The 18,401-nt window shown below is 45.0% G+C and overlaps 2 protein-coding genes across 2 annotated transcripts; both read left to right on the forward strand.

Moving 5' to 3' along the window:
* The first annotated feature begins 323 nt into the window (after positions 1-323).
* On the forward strand, positions 324-1,223 carry LOC147966287 (18.6 kDa class III heat shock protein-like). Its single transcript, XM_087527196.1, has 2 exons — positions 324-649; positions 776-1,223. Exons 1-2 carry the CDS (start codon positions 644-646, stop codon positions 1,037-1,039), a joined length of 270 nt encoding a protein of 89 aa, XP_087383322.1. The 5' UTR covers positions 324-643; the 3' UTR covers positions 1,040-1,223.
* A 3,230-nt stretch (positions 1,224-4,453) lies between these two features.
* On the forward strand, positions 4,454-5,299 carry LOC147966288 (18.6 kDa class III heat shock protein-like). Its single transcript, XM_087527197.1, has 2 exons — positions 4,454-4,793; positions 4,905-5,299. The coding sequence occupies exons 1-2, from the start codon at positions 4,566-4,568 to the stop codon at positions 5,166-5,168; spliced, it is 492 nt and encodes a 163-aa protein (XP_087383323.1). The 5' UTR covers positions 4,454-4,565; the 3' UTR covers positions 5,169-5,299.
* Positions 5,300-18,401: the final 13,102 nt, after the last annotated feature.

Below are 18,401 nucleotides of genomic sequence, written 5' to 3' on the forward strand. Positions count from 1 at the left end.
CTATCCTCTCCGACCTGTTTCATGTTAAGAATTTTCTTGTCAAATATCGTTTGGCAAGGTTCAACACATATGGTTTTGAAGAATTCATCCAATCCATCGATCTCTTGAAGTCTGAGTGGTGCCGTTCTTTACCAAATCGTACCAAAGTTTAAAATAGCAGTTTGAGAAGGGTGTCGTTAAATGACCAGCTATAAGATTCATGCACAGTTATTCGATGAAGTTATGAAATATCCAGCTATAGCCCACTATAACTGATTTCCTGTCCATTTTCTTCTTCTTCTTCCACTCAACATCATTCAAATACTAATCGGTATGAAGGGCTGACCACACCTGCCGTGTGGTCACTATAACTGATTTGAAAGACCGTCCTCGCTATTTGGCATAGTCTGCTATTTAAAACAATGATTCCCACCCACGCAGCGAGGAACTAATCAAGGTAGAATGTTGGCCGGCCTTGTCATGTCCACCTGCCGGAGGTGCTCGAGCGCCTCGTCATCGTGGATGCTGACCACCGGGACCACGCCCACCTACACCCGCCCACGGGCATGGGCACGGACACCACAGCAGCACGCCCGTGGACATCGTGGAGTCCCGCGGCGAGTATGCCTTCCTGCTCGACGTCCCTGGCCTCTCCAAGTCCTACATGCAGGTACGTGCGCTGTGCGCACACCATGCCATGCCGGCATGCCGCCATGGCCGCCCCCAGTTTCTCCTCGGACCGAGTTCGTTACGCCGGTGAACTAACAATGGGGCGTTTACTCATTTTCGTCCACAGAAGACTCTGGAGGAGGACAACGTGCTGGTGATGATGAGCGCCAACCGGAAGCGGAAGCGGGAGGAGGAGGAAGCGAACTGCCGGTACATCCAGCCGGAGAGCCGCGCGTCGCCACGGTCGTTCGTGCGCAAGTTCCGGCTGCCGGAGAAGGCAGACACAGGCGCCGTGGCCGCGCGCTGTGAGAGCGGCGTGCTCACCGTCAGCCTCAAGAAGCAGCCGCCGCCAGAGAAGAAGGCCAAGTCCGTCCAGGTCGCCATCGCCTGAGCCTCCTTCAGCCCCGCGCTCGCGCGATTGCTAGGGAACACCGTTCAGTATCGGAACCATCAGTCAGTGTAGCGGTAGATCAGTGTGCTGGCAGAGTTTGCTAGCTTTGGGTGTTACTACGGAAGTTCTTTTGTGGCCGAATGCTCTGTTCAGTGTTGTCTTTTGTGAGAGTTGGCTTGGAATGGAACTATGGAGCACGAATTGTTGGCGATCGTACATATCTCTATCTGTATTATGTTCGATCGAACCAATGAACGGAAGCAGCCGCGTGCCCTGGACCGTGTCAGTGTACATACAGAACCATGCGTCATATCAGGATCCATACATGTTTCACGTAATCTTAGTGGAAAATGGAATGTGCAACTCTATTTCGTTAAGCAATCAGCACGGTTGCCGCACGATCATCAAACTCCTGGGCGTCTCTTACTGCCTCTGTCCTCTGCAGAATCCACAGGTTGGCAAGGCAAGCAACGACGAAGACGAAGGCTATCTTAAGTGTGATGGTGTAAAGAAATTCAAAAGGCATGTTCAATGTATTATCCGATACTTAAAAGGTTTATCAGGGAGCCATCAGGGCTGTACATGCGGTCATGGATGACCATGTGCTCATTATGTCAGGATAAATGCATAAAAGCAATAGCCAAAATGGTTGTTGCTTCACATCAGATCCAAGTTATTAGTGAGAAAATAGTGCTTCTATTTAAAGGGGAGAAGAGAGATGGGGCATGCTCATCATTCATAAAACAAAGTTAAACTTCAAACCTGAGCCGAGCAAGGAGTAGAGTCCAGCACATTACACTCAAGATGGAATTGCTTTTACAATGTTGTCGACATCCTAGGCCTTGAAAGCATCAGCATTTTTTTTAGGACGAAAGGCAGGTGCTTTGCCTTTGCATTATAGATAAAGAATGTACAAGAGGGTTGCCATAGGCAGAGTATAAGTTACAAAAAGGAGAACCTCAGTCTGGTTCAGGGGGTGGTCTACAGAAGGCTACACGTACATGATTTAAGTTTAAGGCAATTAAGGAGACAACCTCCTCAGCAGTCCAAGAGATGTGCTTGAAGAGCCGCCGGTTACGTTCATTCCAAATGTTCCACGCAAAATACTCCTCAGCAGAAGGCTACACGTACATGATTTAAGTCTGAGGCAATTAAGGAGACAACCTCCTCAGCAGTCGAAGAGATGTGCTTGAAGAGCCGCCGGTTATGTTCATTCCAAATGTTCCACGCCGGAGTACATGGCTTGTTGGGCGTTCTTCTTAGGGCCAGAGCTGTAATGAGCGCACCAATCCTGAGCTGTAATGAGCCCACCAATCCATGGAAGCATCAGGATTTGCGTGTGCATTGACTCGGATTTTTACACAACTCGATGTACCTGTGAAGGTCAGCTAGACATGGGCTCTTCGTCAAATACGTGGCTGTGTATTTGTGACTGGACTAGCGTAGTCTCCACATTTTTCACTGTGGCATGACAGTATGCACAATACGTTGGGTTTCTCCTCGGGGAAGAGGTGGCCTCCACAACACGTCCTCGTCGCAGATATCCCGGATGGCGGTGACCTTGACAGATATACTAGCGTGACGAATTCCCGGTAACCGAAAGAGACACATGTGTCACCTGCCGAGCCGCATCAAACCCAGTCCGTTGATGGAGGGGACATCCACCACCAGCCTTAGAAAGGCCGTCACCACCCAGAGATGCGGCCAGAGTGTCGTCTACACGATCACCGAGGAATTCATCTTCGAAGAAGAGGGACCGCCACCCTGAATCCGGGTGCTAGCAGCGAGCACCCATCGTAGCGCCAGCCGCTGTCATCGCCCATAACAACAACAGTTGCCGCCGCAACCGTCCGATCCGGGCACAAGGGCTCGAATCCCTCACGCGAGGCCACCGGCCAGCCGCGCTCGACCTCCCATTGCTGACGAGCCGGTCACCACCGGACCCGCCACACGCTACAACCAACCTTGCTCCAAAAACTAGCTGGCCCGAGGAACTGAGCCGCCACACCGTCGGCACTGCCATCGGGCCAGCTCCGGCTACCCGCAGAGCTACGAGCACTAGCCACCACCGAGGATCCCGGGGCCGTTGCCCCGACATCCACGCTCCGGCATCCATGCTGCCGTCCAGGGACGACGGACGCGTATCGGCCTAAGGCCTCCCGTCGCGAGAGAAGACAGGAGGCGAGGACAAATGGACTTCAGGAAGATGATGCTATAGCTTTGAACCAGAAAAAAATGAGAAAGAAAAAAAATTAAATACCAATTCATTGGAGGAAATAAAGGTAGGAAGAATTGAAGAATAAAAGAGTCTTGAACAAATGATAAGTGTTTTGTGCATACAACGTAAATAATAAAGCAAATTGTGTTTAGGTCCAAGTATTGAATCTTCTGAATAGTACATGTAGCAGAATTCGGTGTGGTGAAGCTATATTCAATGCCCAACACTACTCGGATTTGCCATTTCTCAACCATTGGATCAGTCTCATCCAACTACTAGTATTAAAAGTTATTCACACACTATATGGTATAGATGCGCAGAGGCATGAATGGTTGTTGCATCACATCACACAAAAGCTAACATAATAACACTCAAATTTAATGGTTAGGAAAATATCCCTATTTGTACACGGGAGGAGATATGAAACAAATCATTATTCACAAACAAGCAATTCTTCACAACCGAGCCATGGAAGGAGTAGAGCTTAGTGGTGGGTACCATAGATAGTGTAAGCACATTTACACTTAGTAGGAATTTCTGTTGCTCTGTCAAAGCCCATCGACATCTCTTAGGGGTTTGAAGTATCAGGATTGACTACTACATCGACTCAGGTTTGTACACGGAGTAGCGTCACTATGATGGTCAGCTAAAGATGGACTCCTTGGCAACCATGTGATGATCATCGAACTAGTATACTTCAGAACGACATGTCATGGCGCAACGCGTGTGCCAAACCTTGAAACTCTACTGGTGGAAGAGGTGGCATCCTACTTTCATGAGCCCCCCTGGTGGCTACGGGCTGGCTCCTCTCTTCCTCCGTGGCCTGATCGAGTGCGGTGCCATCAGTGCTCCTTCTTGATAACATCACATCGTAAGCAATAAGAAGAGGACATGTATAGTGTGGTTGTGGTGTTTACGCTTTGCTGAACCCAATTAGTTGGTGGCTGTAGGGACATGACACATGATGTGATATATGCTGAAAAAAGGAATTAAGTTTTTCATACTCTCCTCTCCGACCTGTTTGCAGGTTAAGAATTTTCTTGTCAAATATCGTTCGGCAAGGTTCAACACATAATGGTTTTGAAAAATTCATCCAATCCATCGATCCCTTGAAGTCTGAGTCGCACTGTTCCTTACCAAAGTTTTAAATAGCGGTTTGAGAAGGGTGCCACTAAATGACCAGCTATAAGATTCATGCCCAATTGTCCGATAAAGTTATGAAATATAGCCCCCTGTTAAACAATCTCTAAAAACATTGATTTCTACGAACGCAGCGAGGAACCAATCAAGGAACCACAAGGAGAAGCAATGGCTGAGCTGTTGTTCGCCCGTGCCGTGGCCGGCCTTGTCCACCTGCCGCTGGTGCTCGAGTGCCTCACCGTTGCGGACGCCGACCACTGGGACCACGCCCACAAACACGCCGCGCACGGGCATGGGCACGGACAGCATGGCAGCATGCCCGTGGACATCGTGGAGACCCGTGGCGAGTATGCCTTCCTGCTCGACGTCCCCATCCTCTCCAAGTCCGACATGCAGGTACGTGCGCACACCATGCCATGCCGCCATGGCTGCCCCCAATTTCTCCTCGGACCGAGCTCGTTACGCCGGTGAACTAACAATGGGGCGTTTACTCATTTTCGTCCACAGAAGTCTCTGGAGGAGGACAACGTGCTGGTGATGAAGAGCGCCAACCGGAAGCGGAAGCGGGAGGAGGAGGAGGCGGACTGCCGCTACATCCGGCTGGAGAGTCGCGCGTCGCCACGGTCGTTCGTGCGCAGGTTCCGGCTGCCGGAGCAGGCAGACGCAGACACCCTGGCCGCGCGCTGCGAGAGCGGCGTGCTCACCGTCAGCCTCAAGAAGCAGCAGCCGCCCGAGAGGAACACCAAGTTCGTCCAGTTCGCCATCGCCTGAGCCTCCCCCAGCCACGCACTCGCGCGCTTGCTATAGTGAACAACGTTCAGTATCGGCGTCATCAGTCAGTGTAGTGGTAGGATCAGTGTGCTGGCAGAGTTTGCTAGCAGTGGGTTTTACTAGTTCTTTTGTGGCCGAATGCTCTGTTTAGTGTTGTCTTTTTTGAAAGTTGGCGTGGAATGGAACGTAGAATTGTATTGAATAATTGTTGATGCAATATTGTGCCAGTACAAGAGGTATATATAAGAGCCAAGCCGCAGCTGACCTAGCCCTATTACAAACTGAGTAGGAGTCCTAATCCAATTACCAGTTGTGTTCTAACATCCCCGCAGTGTCAACGGTAGGCTCGGCGACGTTGAAACTGAAACGAATGTCTTGAAACGGAGTAGTCGCCAGACCTTTAGTAAAGATATCAGCGAACTGAGCAGAAGTAGGCACGTGGAGAACGCGAACTTCATCGAGAGCCACCTTCTCTCGAACAAAATGAATGTCGATCTCAATATGCTTGGTGCGACGGTGTTGAAACGGATTCCCTAACATGTAGACAGCTGGAATATTATCACAATAAACAATGGTAGCTTGCTCAATAGGACGGTGCAGCTCCGACAGCAACTGGTGCAACCAAACCGTTTCAGCAACCGCATGAGCCACAGCGCAGTACTCAGCTTCAGCAGACGAGCGGGAGATCGTAACGTGCCTTTTTGAAGACCAAGAAACCAAATTGTTACCAAGAAAAACACAAAATCCGGATATGGACCTACGAGTATCTGGACAACCATCCCAGTCTGCATCAGAGTAAGCTGTTAAGGAGGTGGGAGAGGATTTGTTGATATGAAGACCTAAGTCTAGTGTGCCTTTGAGATATCGAAGAATACATTTGACATGATTGTAGTGTGGAATACGAGGATCATGCATGTATAAACAAGCTTGTTGGACAGCAAAAGAAATTTCAGGACGAGTGAGAGTAAGATACTGAAGTGCACCGGTAAGACTACGATAAAGAGAAGGATCAGAAAAAGGATCACCGTCGGCAGAGAGTTTGGAACCTGTATCAACAGGGGTACGAGAAGTTTGACAATCAAGCATACCAGCACGAGAAAGAAGATCCAGAGTGTACTGACGTTGAGACAAGACAAGACCAGAGGAGTCGCGAATAACAGCAATACCTAAGAAGTGGTGAAGAAGACTTAAATTTGTCATAGAGAATTCGTGGCGAAGAAGAGAGATAGCATGATCTAAAAATTGTTGTGAGGAAGCTGTGAGGATAATATCATCAACATATAAAAGAAGGTAAGCAGTGTTGTTGTTGTTGTGATGAAAGGTGAAGAGTGAAGTGTGAACGGGAAGGGGTAAAACCAATGGTTTGAGCATAAGTAGAAAAACATTGAAACCAGGCATGTGGTGCATGTTTAAGATCATAAAGAGATTTTTGAAGAAGACAAACATGATTAGGATAGGGGGAATGTTCGAAGCTACGAGGTTGTTGACAATAGACTGTTTCTTGAAGAGAGCCATGAAGGAAAGCATTTTTGACATCTAGTTGATAAATTGGCCAGGAAGAAGAGATGACGATGCTAAGGACAATGCAAATAGTGCTGGGCTTGACAACTGGAGAGGAAGTCTCATCATAATCGATGACGTGTTGCTGAGAGTAACCACGACATACCCATCGAGCCTTATAACGGGCAAGACTCCCATCAGAATTAAATTTATGGCGAAAAACCCATTTGCCCGAAACGATATTTGTATTGGAAGCACGAGGAACTAACTGCCATGTGTTATTCTATAGAAGGGCATCATATTAATCTTTCATAGCTGCGGCCCAATTAGGATCTAGGAGAGCTGATTTGTAAGATTTGGGTAGAGAGGAAGGAGATAAAGATGCATGAAGATTGAGACGATCTTTTGCAGGTAAACGAATCCCGGACTTGGCACGTGGCGGGGCTGGCGGGTTAGCCATATCCTAGGATTGAAAGTCCGATACCATGTAGAATTGTATTAAATAATTGTTGATGTAATATTGTGCCAGTACAAGAGGTATATATAAGAGCCAAGCCGCACCTGACCTAGCCCTATTACAAACTGAGTAGGAGTCCTAATCCTATTACAAGTTGTATTCTAACATGGAACCATTGAGCACGATTTGGTGGTGATCGTATTTTTTTAAGCAAAGATAGCTATAGCCTTTAGTGATCAGTGGCAATGTTTACGGGGATTACATCAAGATCATGCGGTGATCCAAGCCACAAATGTATACCCTGGGAGAAGGGGATGTCATATATAGCTCTTGTGTGTGCTTCAACATTTGAAGCACGAAGTTCATGGCAAATATTACAACTAGAAAATGATTTAACAGTTTCTCTAATTTCTCTAATGGTGCAAGCATAGTTTCCTCCTTTACCATCATAGATGTGCCTGGCAACTTGCTTGCAGTCTGACCCAATATGAACGGTACCTGTCTGCGCATCATCTTCCCTGCTTTAGTGAACCAATGAATGGAACCAGACGTGTGCCTGGACCATGTCAGTGTACATACAGGACAGTTCGTTCTATCAAGATCCATACGTGTTTCACGTTATCTTAGTGGAAAATGGAATGTGCAACTCTATTTCGTTAAGCAATTAACATGGTTTGAGCGGCACGATCGCACGGTCTGATGCAGAGGCGGGGGTAATCCTCCTTTTTCAAAAAGAAAGAAAACGACCACACGGTCTATCAAACTCCTTTGCGTCTCTTATTGCCTTTTTCACTGTGGGTTCCACGGGTTGGCAAGGTAAGCAACGACGAAGACCGAGGCTATCTTAAGTGTGATGGTCTAAAGAAATTCAAAACCAAGGACATGTTCAGACCTTCTTTGGTTCATAGGATAAGAATATTGTAGGAATAGCAACTTCATAGAAAGTGAGATGACGTGCATCTCAATTCCTATAAAGAAAGAGACGCTATTTGATACATAGGATAGGAATTTTTTCATTGAGTCTAGGCTAATGTTTTTTTCCTTTGAATGTGAAGGATTGAATCATATCCTACATAGGAATAGGAACCCATTCCTACAAACTAAAGGGCTCCATATGAATTTTTTCTTTGAAAATCCTATCATATGAAATTCATACAAGAATCCTACAAACCAATGGAGGCCTCAATGTATTATTCGACACTTCAACGTTTACCAGGGAGCCCTCCGGGCTGTATATGCAGTCATGGATGACCATGTGCTCATTATGTTAGGATTAAAATGCGTAGAAGTGGTTGTTGCTTCACATCAGATCCAAGTTATTAATGAGAAAATAGTGCTTCTATTTAAAGGGGAGAAGAGAGATGGAACATGGTCATTATTCATAAAAACAAGTCATACTTGAAACCTGAGCCGAGCAAGGAGTAGAGTCTAGTTCATTACACTTGGTTGGAATTGCTTTTACAATGTTATCAACGTCCTAGGCCTTGGAAGCATCAGAATTTGCGAGTGCATTGACTCGGATTTGTACACAACTGGATGGAATTATAAAGGTCAGCTAGATATGGACTCTTGGAAAAAATATGTGGCTGTGCACTTGTGACTGGACTAGCATAGTATCCACATTTTCAATGCGGCATGGCACTATGCACAATAGGTTGGGTTTCTCCCTGGGGAAGAGGTGGTCACCACAACCTCTTGTCGTCGAGGATAGTGCGAACAGACATAGTAGCGTGACGTCCTAACTCTATCTGCGGGTAGTGAAGATGGTGATAGAACCTGAAGTGTTGCTTACATGTATAGTGTGAGCCTGGTTATCTTACGATCCAACATTAATGACATACCACTGAGTGAATGATGCAGATGATGCCGAGCAAAGTGGAACCAATAAGGATTAGATAAAATTTGAAAATAAAAACACTGCAATTTTTCTATGATGATTATATTACATTCGATCATCTAAGGAAGCTCTTAATGATTACCAAGGAGCACTCACAATAGTGTATGAATATCCACGTGCTCGTTATGGCAGATTAAAATACATGGATGTAATCAAATAATGAGATCATAGTCCTCCTATTTAAACGTGAGAAGAAAGATGAAACATTGCCATTATTCAGAAACACACATGAGTTGAGCAAGGAGTAAAACTCGGTGGTTCCTAGCGTATGTAATGTTTCCAAGTTCTGCCCTCAGTTGGAATTGCTTTTGCAGTGTCGCTGAAACCCATAGATATGTTAGGATTTAGTGTTAGAAATAATTCCTTAGGATTGACTTAAAACATGATCTTAATCTCGTGTTCAGAACACCTCTTATGCGGAATAGTAGTGACTAACCGTGATTGGCAGGGATCAGTAGAAGATTGCCCGTGCCTGCACCTTGGGGTCTCCGGCAGTGAAGACATGGCCGGGGAAGAAGAGCAGCACCACCAGGGTGACGTAGATGGCAGCAGAGGGCGTCTGGCATGACCCTCTTGCCATCCATTGGTGGAGATGTAGCAGCTAGACCAAGAGCTTCGCTGGTGGCAGCAGGAAGCCGCCGACACTGATGTGGTGGCCGGCGGTGGTAGTCGGCCTTCTAACCCTTCAGCGCCCCTTTTGTGGATCGGTTGTTAGGAGGTTCTTTTGGGTGTTTTCTCATACTGTGCGTGTCTCAAAGAGATACACTACCCCCTCTTAATATATGTGCGACGCTGATGGGCCAGGGACCGAAACCAGTTGTTGGGCTTGGGTGCTCCCGATCAAGGCACAACCGTGAGGGTTTGAGACTTTGTCTCCCCTGTTTTTCTCTCGGTTTGTTAACCGTGAGATCAATTCCAACATTTAGAAGCATCAAAGTGTATTTCCAATTGTTGGAGTGTTTCTTATAATAATGGGGTTTAATTAATATAGATTTTCTTCTCCTTAAAAAATGATAACACTCCCATGTAAGCATGAGAAACAATCTCCTATTTAAATTTTAGAAGACAAACTGACCAGCAAATAACCATTTTTTACAAAGCCACTCTTTGCACCCGAGCCGAGAAGGGATAGAGCTCAGAGGTTGCTAGCGTATTTAATGCAAGTTTTGCACTCAGTTGGTTTGCCATTTTTGTTGGGACCATGGATATCCTAGGACTTGGAAGTGTCGGGATTTAAGAGTACATCTAGCTGGGTTTGTACATAAAGTAGCATGCTAGTAGGATCAATCACATACGAGAAACTAGATTTATCTAGTTGCATATGAAGCAAACACAGGTACTAACAATGATACAATTGACACATACATGTTATTGAGGAAGGAAACAGAGGTGCCTATTATTGCCTGTGAAATAGTCCAAACGATAGTGATCGATCACAGAAGTGGTCATAGCCCACCGGCGAAGTAATCGTAGCCAAATTAGTCGTAAGTAGTTACGCTTGGACGCTCCTGAAGAATATTATTGTGCGGTGCATGTTCTCAAGGGATGTGGTTCAAAGCCACATGACAAATGTGATGGGATAAACGTTGAAGCTACGCATCAAAAGAAACAGTTGGCAATGTGCAAAAAGAGTACAGATATTGTGGTACCGCTCTCTGGCCCAGCTGCTTCTGCTGCACTCGCACACGACGGAGCCGTGCCGGCGTAGCGAGGCGAGGGACGCGGGGAACGGGCTGGAGAAGCGATTCCCGGCTACCTGCGCGGTGAGGGGGGAGGCGGAGGGACGTAGGCGGCCTGCGCGGCGAGCGGGGAGGCGAAGGGACGGCGGCGGCCTGCGCTGGGAACTGGGAGGCGGAAGGACGGCGGCGGCCAGTGGGGCGAGCGGAATGTGCGGTCACTGATTTGTGGGCCAGAGAGCGGATGAAGCGGACGAGAGCAACCAGCGACATTGTCCGTTTCGTGTCCGTCCAACATTTGTCGCCCAATTTTTGGTCAGGTTTGGGGTCGGGAGGATAAAAAGCGGACACCAGCGGACAGCTTTGTCCGTTTGCGTACGCCCGTTGGGACGTGTTTTACCCCAAACAGACGAAAGCGGATGATTTGGGGTCTAGCGTTGGAGTTGGCCATAGTTAGCCATGGGCGTTTGCTAGGGAACATTTGGTGCCACATCAGCTTCATCATTGTACAGTGTGGCGAACCTGTGGTAGCTTTGGGTGCTCATTTATGGTCGCATGTTCTCCGTCTGATCCAGCCAGAGAGTAGGTGTGTGCTAGTTGTGGTTGTATTCTGCGAAAATGTTTTTGTGGAACGGAACTATGGAGTCTTGAATTACTAGTGATCGTATCTGTAACACGCCGCACACAGAAGAAGTGGGAGAAACGCAAAGCTTATGTAGCAGCAAAGAAGGTGGAAGCAGATAAGGTTTAGGCGGGCCAGCGTATTGAAGAAGAAGCGGTCACGGAAGGACGAAGAAGACGTAAGGGTTACCATGAGACCCACCAGCCATCCGATTCGCGAGCGAGGGTTGGGTCAAGCCCTGATGATGCATGTGGCCGGGTAACGGAACAGAACGAGGAGTACCCTGGCAATGGCGAACTGTTCCTCCTCCTGTGTATCACCTTCCTTCTCCGATGCACCATATTCAAGTAATTGATGCTTCGAGTCTGGTCTGGAAGTGGTGCTTGTAGTCTAATCTGTTACAATATCTGTCTGTACCTCGTTATATTTTGGCTGGTTCATGCTGTGTGTGTGGAAAACCTAATCAAACAAGTGAATGGAAGCAGACATGCCTGGACTGTGCCCAGTATAATACTCCTTCCGTTCCAAAATTCTTGTCTTAGATTTGTCTAAATATAGATGTACCTAATACTAAAACGTGACTTGATACATCCGTATTTAGATAAATCTAAAACAGGAATTTTGGGACGAAGAGAGTAGATTGCAGTGCATTGTGCTCCAACAACTTAAACAACATAATCCTTATCCCGTGAAAGTAATCTTGGTGCAAACAAAATGTGCAATAGCGTATTCCATGACAATTGTGTTTCAGTATCGGTTCTTTTTGTTCAGCATGAAAAAAATTAGAGTTACAATTGTACAAGATCCAACATTTTCTAAAACAAATTCCCAACCATTATGAGATGGGCGATCCTATATGGAACGAGTAGTGGTATTACTCTGTCAGTGGTGAAAGAAAGGTCACCACAAAAGACCACTTGTAGGAGGAAGTTTTGGCTCCCACTGTCCTACGTGCACATGCACCTAGATGAAAAATAAATTCAGAGAAAATAGCAATAAAATTCATAAAAGATCTGAATTATTTTTGTGACTTGTTGAGTGGTTTACCCGCTTGCAATGTTTTATTAAGAAAAAAGATTCGTAATGCTCTCGATAAAAAAAATAGTTCTCCAAAAACACTATCTTTAAATCATTACCGAGCACTATTTTTTTCCCTAGACCTCTGTGTTATTCCATAAAGAAAATTTGCACGTTGGTAGAAAACAAAGCAAAATTTTAGAAGGAGCATTAATGTAAGATCGGGATTAGAATGACACGTTCACACTTGTAGAAGTTAGAGTAGCAAACATTTCTAAACAATGTCTATTTTTTCACTCTATTAAGATATTCGGATTGGCTAAGTCACATCTAGATGATATATAGTTATCTCACATCTAAGTTCATGACCACATGATCAAACTTGCTATAAGATTTGTGCTGATAAATAACCTATCGTTCTTGTCCTTGTCGATGTGTCTCCCGAATCTGGGCTTTTTTTGTTGGCTTGTCCGCTTAGGGTTGTACACCCTCGTGTCTAGGCCTGGGGCCTTTTTATTGTGGGCTTTCGTTTGTTCGGCGGCCGGCTGCGTTTTGCATTTCCTTTTCAAGTCTGTGCTACAACTCAGTTCAAGTTTTTTCTTTTTATTTTTGCACACTTCCATGCCACACCCTGTATTTGCTTTTTTGTTTGTTTATGTTTCTTTTTTATTTTTATTTTTTCTATTTAATTATTTGTTTTAAATTACAAAATTTAATTGCATGATTTAAAAAAATTATCATTTCTTTTCCTTTTTTATTTCCCTTTATTTCTTATATATTTATTTGTTTAAATTCATGAACCTTTTCCACTCTCCCATCTTTTAACATTAAATGTTTTGCAAATGTTCATTGCGGGTTCATTTTGTCGCGCACGTTCGTGTCGCGTCGTCTATGTAATGTCTACTTGTCGACCTGTTTGCGCGTGCGTCTTTTGTTGGGCCGTTTTCGGCGGCGCGATATGAGAGTCCGGTTTTGGATTGGTTTTGCTGACTCTCGTCTAGCTGATAGTTCAAAATGTCATGTAACTCGTATACTGTTAGATACATGCTCGTTATTTTAAAAAAAAGTGTCATGCTAATTTCTCGTTGTGTCATGTTTTCTGTTCGTTCCTTATGAAGAATTGACATATGAATTTTTAGTGGGCCGTTTTTATTGTGTATTGGGTTTTTTTTGTGGTCTATATTTTTTTGTGAAGGGCCATGTGTCTTTTTATTCCATGTTTTTTATTTTGTTTTCGGTTCAGCTGTTTAGTTAGAGAAGAGTAAACTAGATTTTTTTTCTTTTCGGATTTGCTAAATCATAGTGATGTCTTGTCTAATAAGTATATAACCATCTAATTTGTTTGCTTTAATGTCCACGCAAACTCATTCATGCGCGCTCATGTCAGCTCGTTCTTTTGTCCCGTTTGTTTTGTGTCGGTCAGTTCTCGCGTTTCTTTTCACATGGGCTCATATATGTCATCGTTGGACCGGGGGGGGGGGGGGCTGTTTATTTTTGTTCATTTTCTCTGTGCACTATAAACTCGCAATTTCGTGTCAATGTATTCTTGTGATGCCTTGTTTTTTTTTGCCCACTTGTTGGTTGTTCCTGTCGCACGTTTGTGTTTTTTTGTCAAATTTTGTCAGTGCACTCTATGGCTCATTTTAGCTGGCCCGTGTTGTTGAAGTGGAAGAGACATGCTATGTCGCTTGTCGCTGCCTATTTTCTATTTTCTTTTAAGTTTGATGTCAAGAGAGAAGCTCTGACTTGCCCTTGACACATAACTGGGCCCGGCCTATTTTTGTCTTAGTTGCAAGTCTACCGTTGACTCACAACTAGGCGGGGAGTGTGTTTGTAGGGGGGCGGTTGCAAGTCAACCATCGACTCGCAACTGGAGGGGGGGCAGTATCTATTTTTTGTAGGGGGGGGGGGCAGTTACATGTCAACCATCGACCCGCAACTAGGGTGTGTGTGTTATTGTAGGGGCCTCAGTTGCAAGTCTACCATCGACTCGCAACTAGGGGTGGGGAGTGTGTTTGTCGGGGCTCCCGCTATCAACTCGCAAACTAGAGGGGTGTGTGTGTGTGTGTGTGTGTTTGTACGGGACCAGTTACAAGTCAACCATCAACTTGCAACTATGGGTGGCGTCTGTTTTTTTGTAGGGGCCCCAGTTGCAAGTCAACTATCGAGTCGCAACTATGGGGTGGTGTGTGTGTTTTTTGAGGGGGGGGGGAGTTGCATTTTAGCTATCGACTCGCAACTAAGGGTGGCGTATGTTGTAGGGGCCTAGTTGCAAGTCAACCATCGACTCGCAACTGGGACGCGTCATACTTTTTTGTAGTTTCCCTAGTTGCAAGTCAAGCATCGACTCGCAACTAGGAGGCGGACGTGTGTTTGTAGGGGTCTAGTTGCATGTCAATCATCGACTCATAACTAGGGGGTGGACATATGTTTGTAGGGGCCCAGTTGCAAGTCAACCACCGACTCGCAACTAGGACACATCAGACTTTTTTGTACTGGACCCAGTTGCATGTCAACCATTGACTTGCAACCAGGAGGACGCATGTTTGTAGGGGCCTAATTGCAAGTCAACCATCGACTCGCAACTGGGATGAGTCGTACATTTTTCTAGTTGCCCCAGTTGCAAGTCAACCATCGACTTGCAGTCGGGGGGCGTATGTTTGTATGGGTGGAGGGGGGGAGTTGCAAGTCAATCATTGACTCGGAACTAGGGGCGTATGTTTGTAGGATCCCAGTTGCAAGCCAACCATCGACTCGCAACTAGGGGACATATGTTTGTAGGGGCCCAATTGCAAGTTAACCATGACTCGCAATTGGGACGCATCATACTTTTTTTACTGGACCCAGTTGTATGTCAACCATTAACTTGCAACTAGGGGGTGTATGTTTGTAAGGGCCCAGTTGCAAGTCAACCATCAACTCGCAACTAGGACGTGTCGTACATTTTGTAGTTGCCCCAGTTGCAAGTCAACCATCGACTCTTAACGGGGAGACGTATGTTTGTTGGGGGCCCCAGTTGCAACTCAACCATCGACTCACAACTAGGGGGACATATGTTTGTAGGGGCTCAGTTGCAAGTCTACCATCGACTCACAACTAGGGGGTGTATGTTTGTAGGGGCCTAGTTGCAAGTCAACCACTGACTCGTAGCTAGGGGGTGGACGTATGTTTGTAGGGGCCTAGTTGCAAGTCAACCATCGACTCGCAATTGGGACGCATCATACTCTTTTTGTACCGGCCGGACCTAGTTGCATGTCAACCGTTGACTTGCAACTAGGGGGCGTATGTTTGTAGGGGCCTAATTGCAAGTCAACCATCAACTCGAAACTGGGGCACGTCGTACTTTTTTGTAGTTGCCCCAATTGCAACCCAACCATTGACTCTCAATGGGGGGACGGGTGTTTGTTGGGGGCCTAGTTACAACTCAACCATCGACTCACAACTAGGGGGGACATATGTTTGTAGGGGTTCGATTGCAAGTCAACCATCAACTCTCAACTAGGATGCGTCGTACTTTTTTGTAGGGGGCCAGTTGCAAGTCAACCATCAACTCGCAACTAGGATGTGTCGTACTTTTTTTGTAGTTGCCCTAGTTGTAAGTCAACCATCGACTCGCAACTAAGAGGCGTCTTTTTTTGTAGTGGCCCCAGTTGCATGTCGACAATCAGCTCACAAACTAGGGTGTGGGCGTATGTATGGGAGTCAATGGTTGACTTGCAACTCGAAACATAAAACTAGGACCTTTTTAAGTTTGTGGGTGTCACATTTTTGCTAGTAAACACCAACTCGCAATTCAGGTCCTTTTTCAAATTGGTTTTTAACCATTGTCATATTTTTTTTATTTTTTCATCAACTATTTTTAATCATAATTATTGTATAATCGTTTTTTAAACTAAACTAGGCATGTTGTTTATTTCAACCCAATTGCAGTCCACCCTTGACTCGCAATTGGGCTCGTAGTATTGTAGTTGTCTCGGTTGCAAGTTCACCCTCGGCTCGCAACTAGGCCCATAGTTTTGTTGTTGTCCCTGTTGCAAGTCCACCCTTCGACACACAACTCAGCTGCTTGTTTTTCTAGTTGCAAGTGCATCCTCAACTCGCAACTGGAATGGTAGTTTTGTGTAGTTGTCCCAGTTGCAAATCCACCCTCGACTCACAACTTGGGCAAAGGTTTTGTAGTTGCCCCGGTTGCAAATCAAGACTCGACTTGTAAATTGGGCTTTTCCATAGGTTGTAGTTGCAACCGGGGCCCCCGAACCAGTTGCATGTCAACTATCGACATGCAAGTAGGCTTTTTCGTAGGTTGTAGCTGCCTCAACTACAAGTCAACTCTTGACATGCAACCGACGCTTTTTTTGTAGTTGTAATTACCCAGTTGCAACTACAATCCTCGACAGACAACTAAGGCTCTCTCTATGGTTGTAGCTACCCCAAGACCCAGGTGCAAGTCAAGCATCAACTCGCACCATGGACAGGGGGGGGGGAGGGGGAGGGAGGAAGCGTCGAAAAATAGGTGTGTGTGAGGATGTTTTTCTGTTTGACTTTACTTTTTAGCATGGGATGTTCTTTTTGCAGTTTTTACACTTTTCATATAATCGGACATTTTTTAAACCTGTGAGTATTTTTTGAACTTGTGAACATATTTTTCTTATTAATGAATAATTTTTTTATTTCATAAATATTTAGGATCTAGGGGACATTTTTTTGAATAGATGAACATTGTTTTCAAATTCATGACCATTTTTTGAATCCATAAAAAACTGAACTCACTATTTTTTCGGAATCACAAATATTTTGGAACTTGTGAACATTTTTAAAAAAATGAGTTTTTTAAATCAGGAACATTTTTTTCTATTCTCCAGTTCACGAACATTTTTTCAAATTAGTGGATAATATTTAAATTCATCAACTTTTAGTAAAATATTTTCTTGAAAAATGTTAGTATTTTACCCCAAAAGCACTTACACGTTTCGAAAAAAGTATATTTAGTACTTGCGTAAATGCTATTTGCAGGACACCTATTTTTTCTTGAGGTTAGTGTGATACCTTGTTTTTCAATAGATACAACACAAGCGCTTTAGGTAGTAGATATGGACCGGCCTAACTAGAGCTGCCCAAACTCGCAAGAGAAAAACACCTAAAAAAAACTCAAACGAAAGAAAAACTAGAGCGGCCCAAGTGGAAGACGTGAGCTACACATAGCAGTGTTGGGCTCGACTAACGATTGTGGCAGAATAAGATTTTATTAGGCTGGACGTTAACGATCGTGACAGACAACAAACAAAAGATACCAGAAAAGACAAACAAAGACAATACAAATAATTGATGATGTCATCTTAGATGTGACATAGTTATGTCACATCTAGATGAGTCCTAGACACATCCTAAGATATTATGTACTGAGTAACCTAACTATTTTCAGTATTTGAACTCTAACTATAGTTTAAGTAGTGGGTCGTGGAAACTAGCGAAAGAAGCATTATCACACTAAATTGACCCTATAGCGCATTAACTAGATTAGCATGACATCCCTCCAAACACTATATCGCCGCTATAGCATGGAGATAAGGTGCACATTTAGAACTATTCACCCAATCAACAGTTAGCACTCTCTCTCTCTCTCTCTCTGCCCCAAATTGCAAGACTATCAACTCATCTTTGTGTCTTTTGTTGCGTCCGACAAACTCCTCTCAGTATCTTGAATTCCATCATTTGGTCAAGCAACTATTGACAAATGCAAAGGCTATATTAAATGTGGTCATCTAGAGAAATACAAAACAATGCCATCTTAACCATCATCATCTAAAAACTGTATATGGATGTCCATGTGCTCCTGAAGGCAGGAATAAAAGGCATGTAAGCGAAATGGTGGTTGCATCACATCACACCAAACTTAATGTAGTGGTACTCATATCCGAGGGTGAGAAAATGGTAATCCTATTTAAATTGGAGACAAAAGAAGGAACATGATCATTATTCACAAACAATCCATTATTCGCACCTGAGCCAAGCAAGGAGTAGAGACTAGAGACCAGTGGTTGCTAGCATACGTAACACACAGAAG

The sequence above is a fragment of the Triticum urartu genome, chromosome 6A (assembly GCF_056163025.1).
Source record: "Triticum urartu cultivar PI428250 chromosome 6A, HENAU_Tu73, whole genome shotgun sequence".
Taxonomy (NCBI): Eukaryota; Viridiplantae; Streptophyta; class Magnoliopsida; order Poales; family Poaceae; genus Triticum; species Triticum urartu.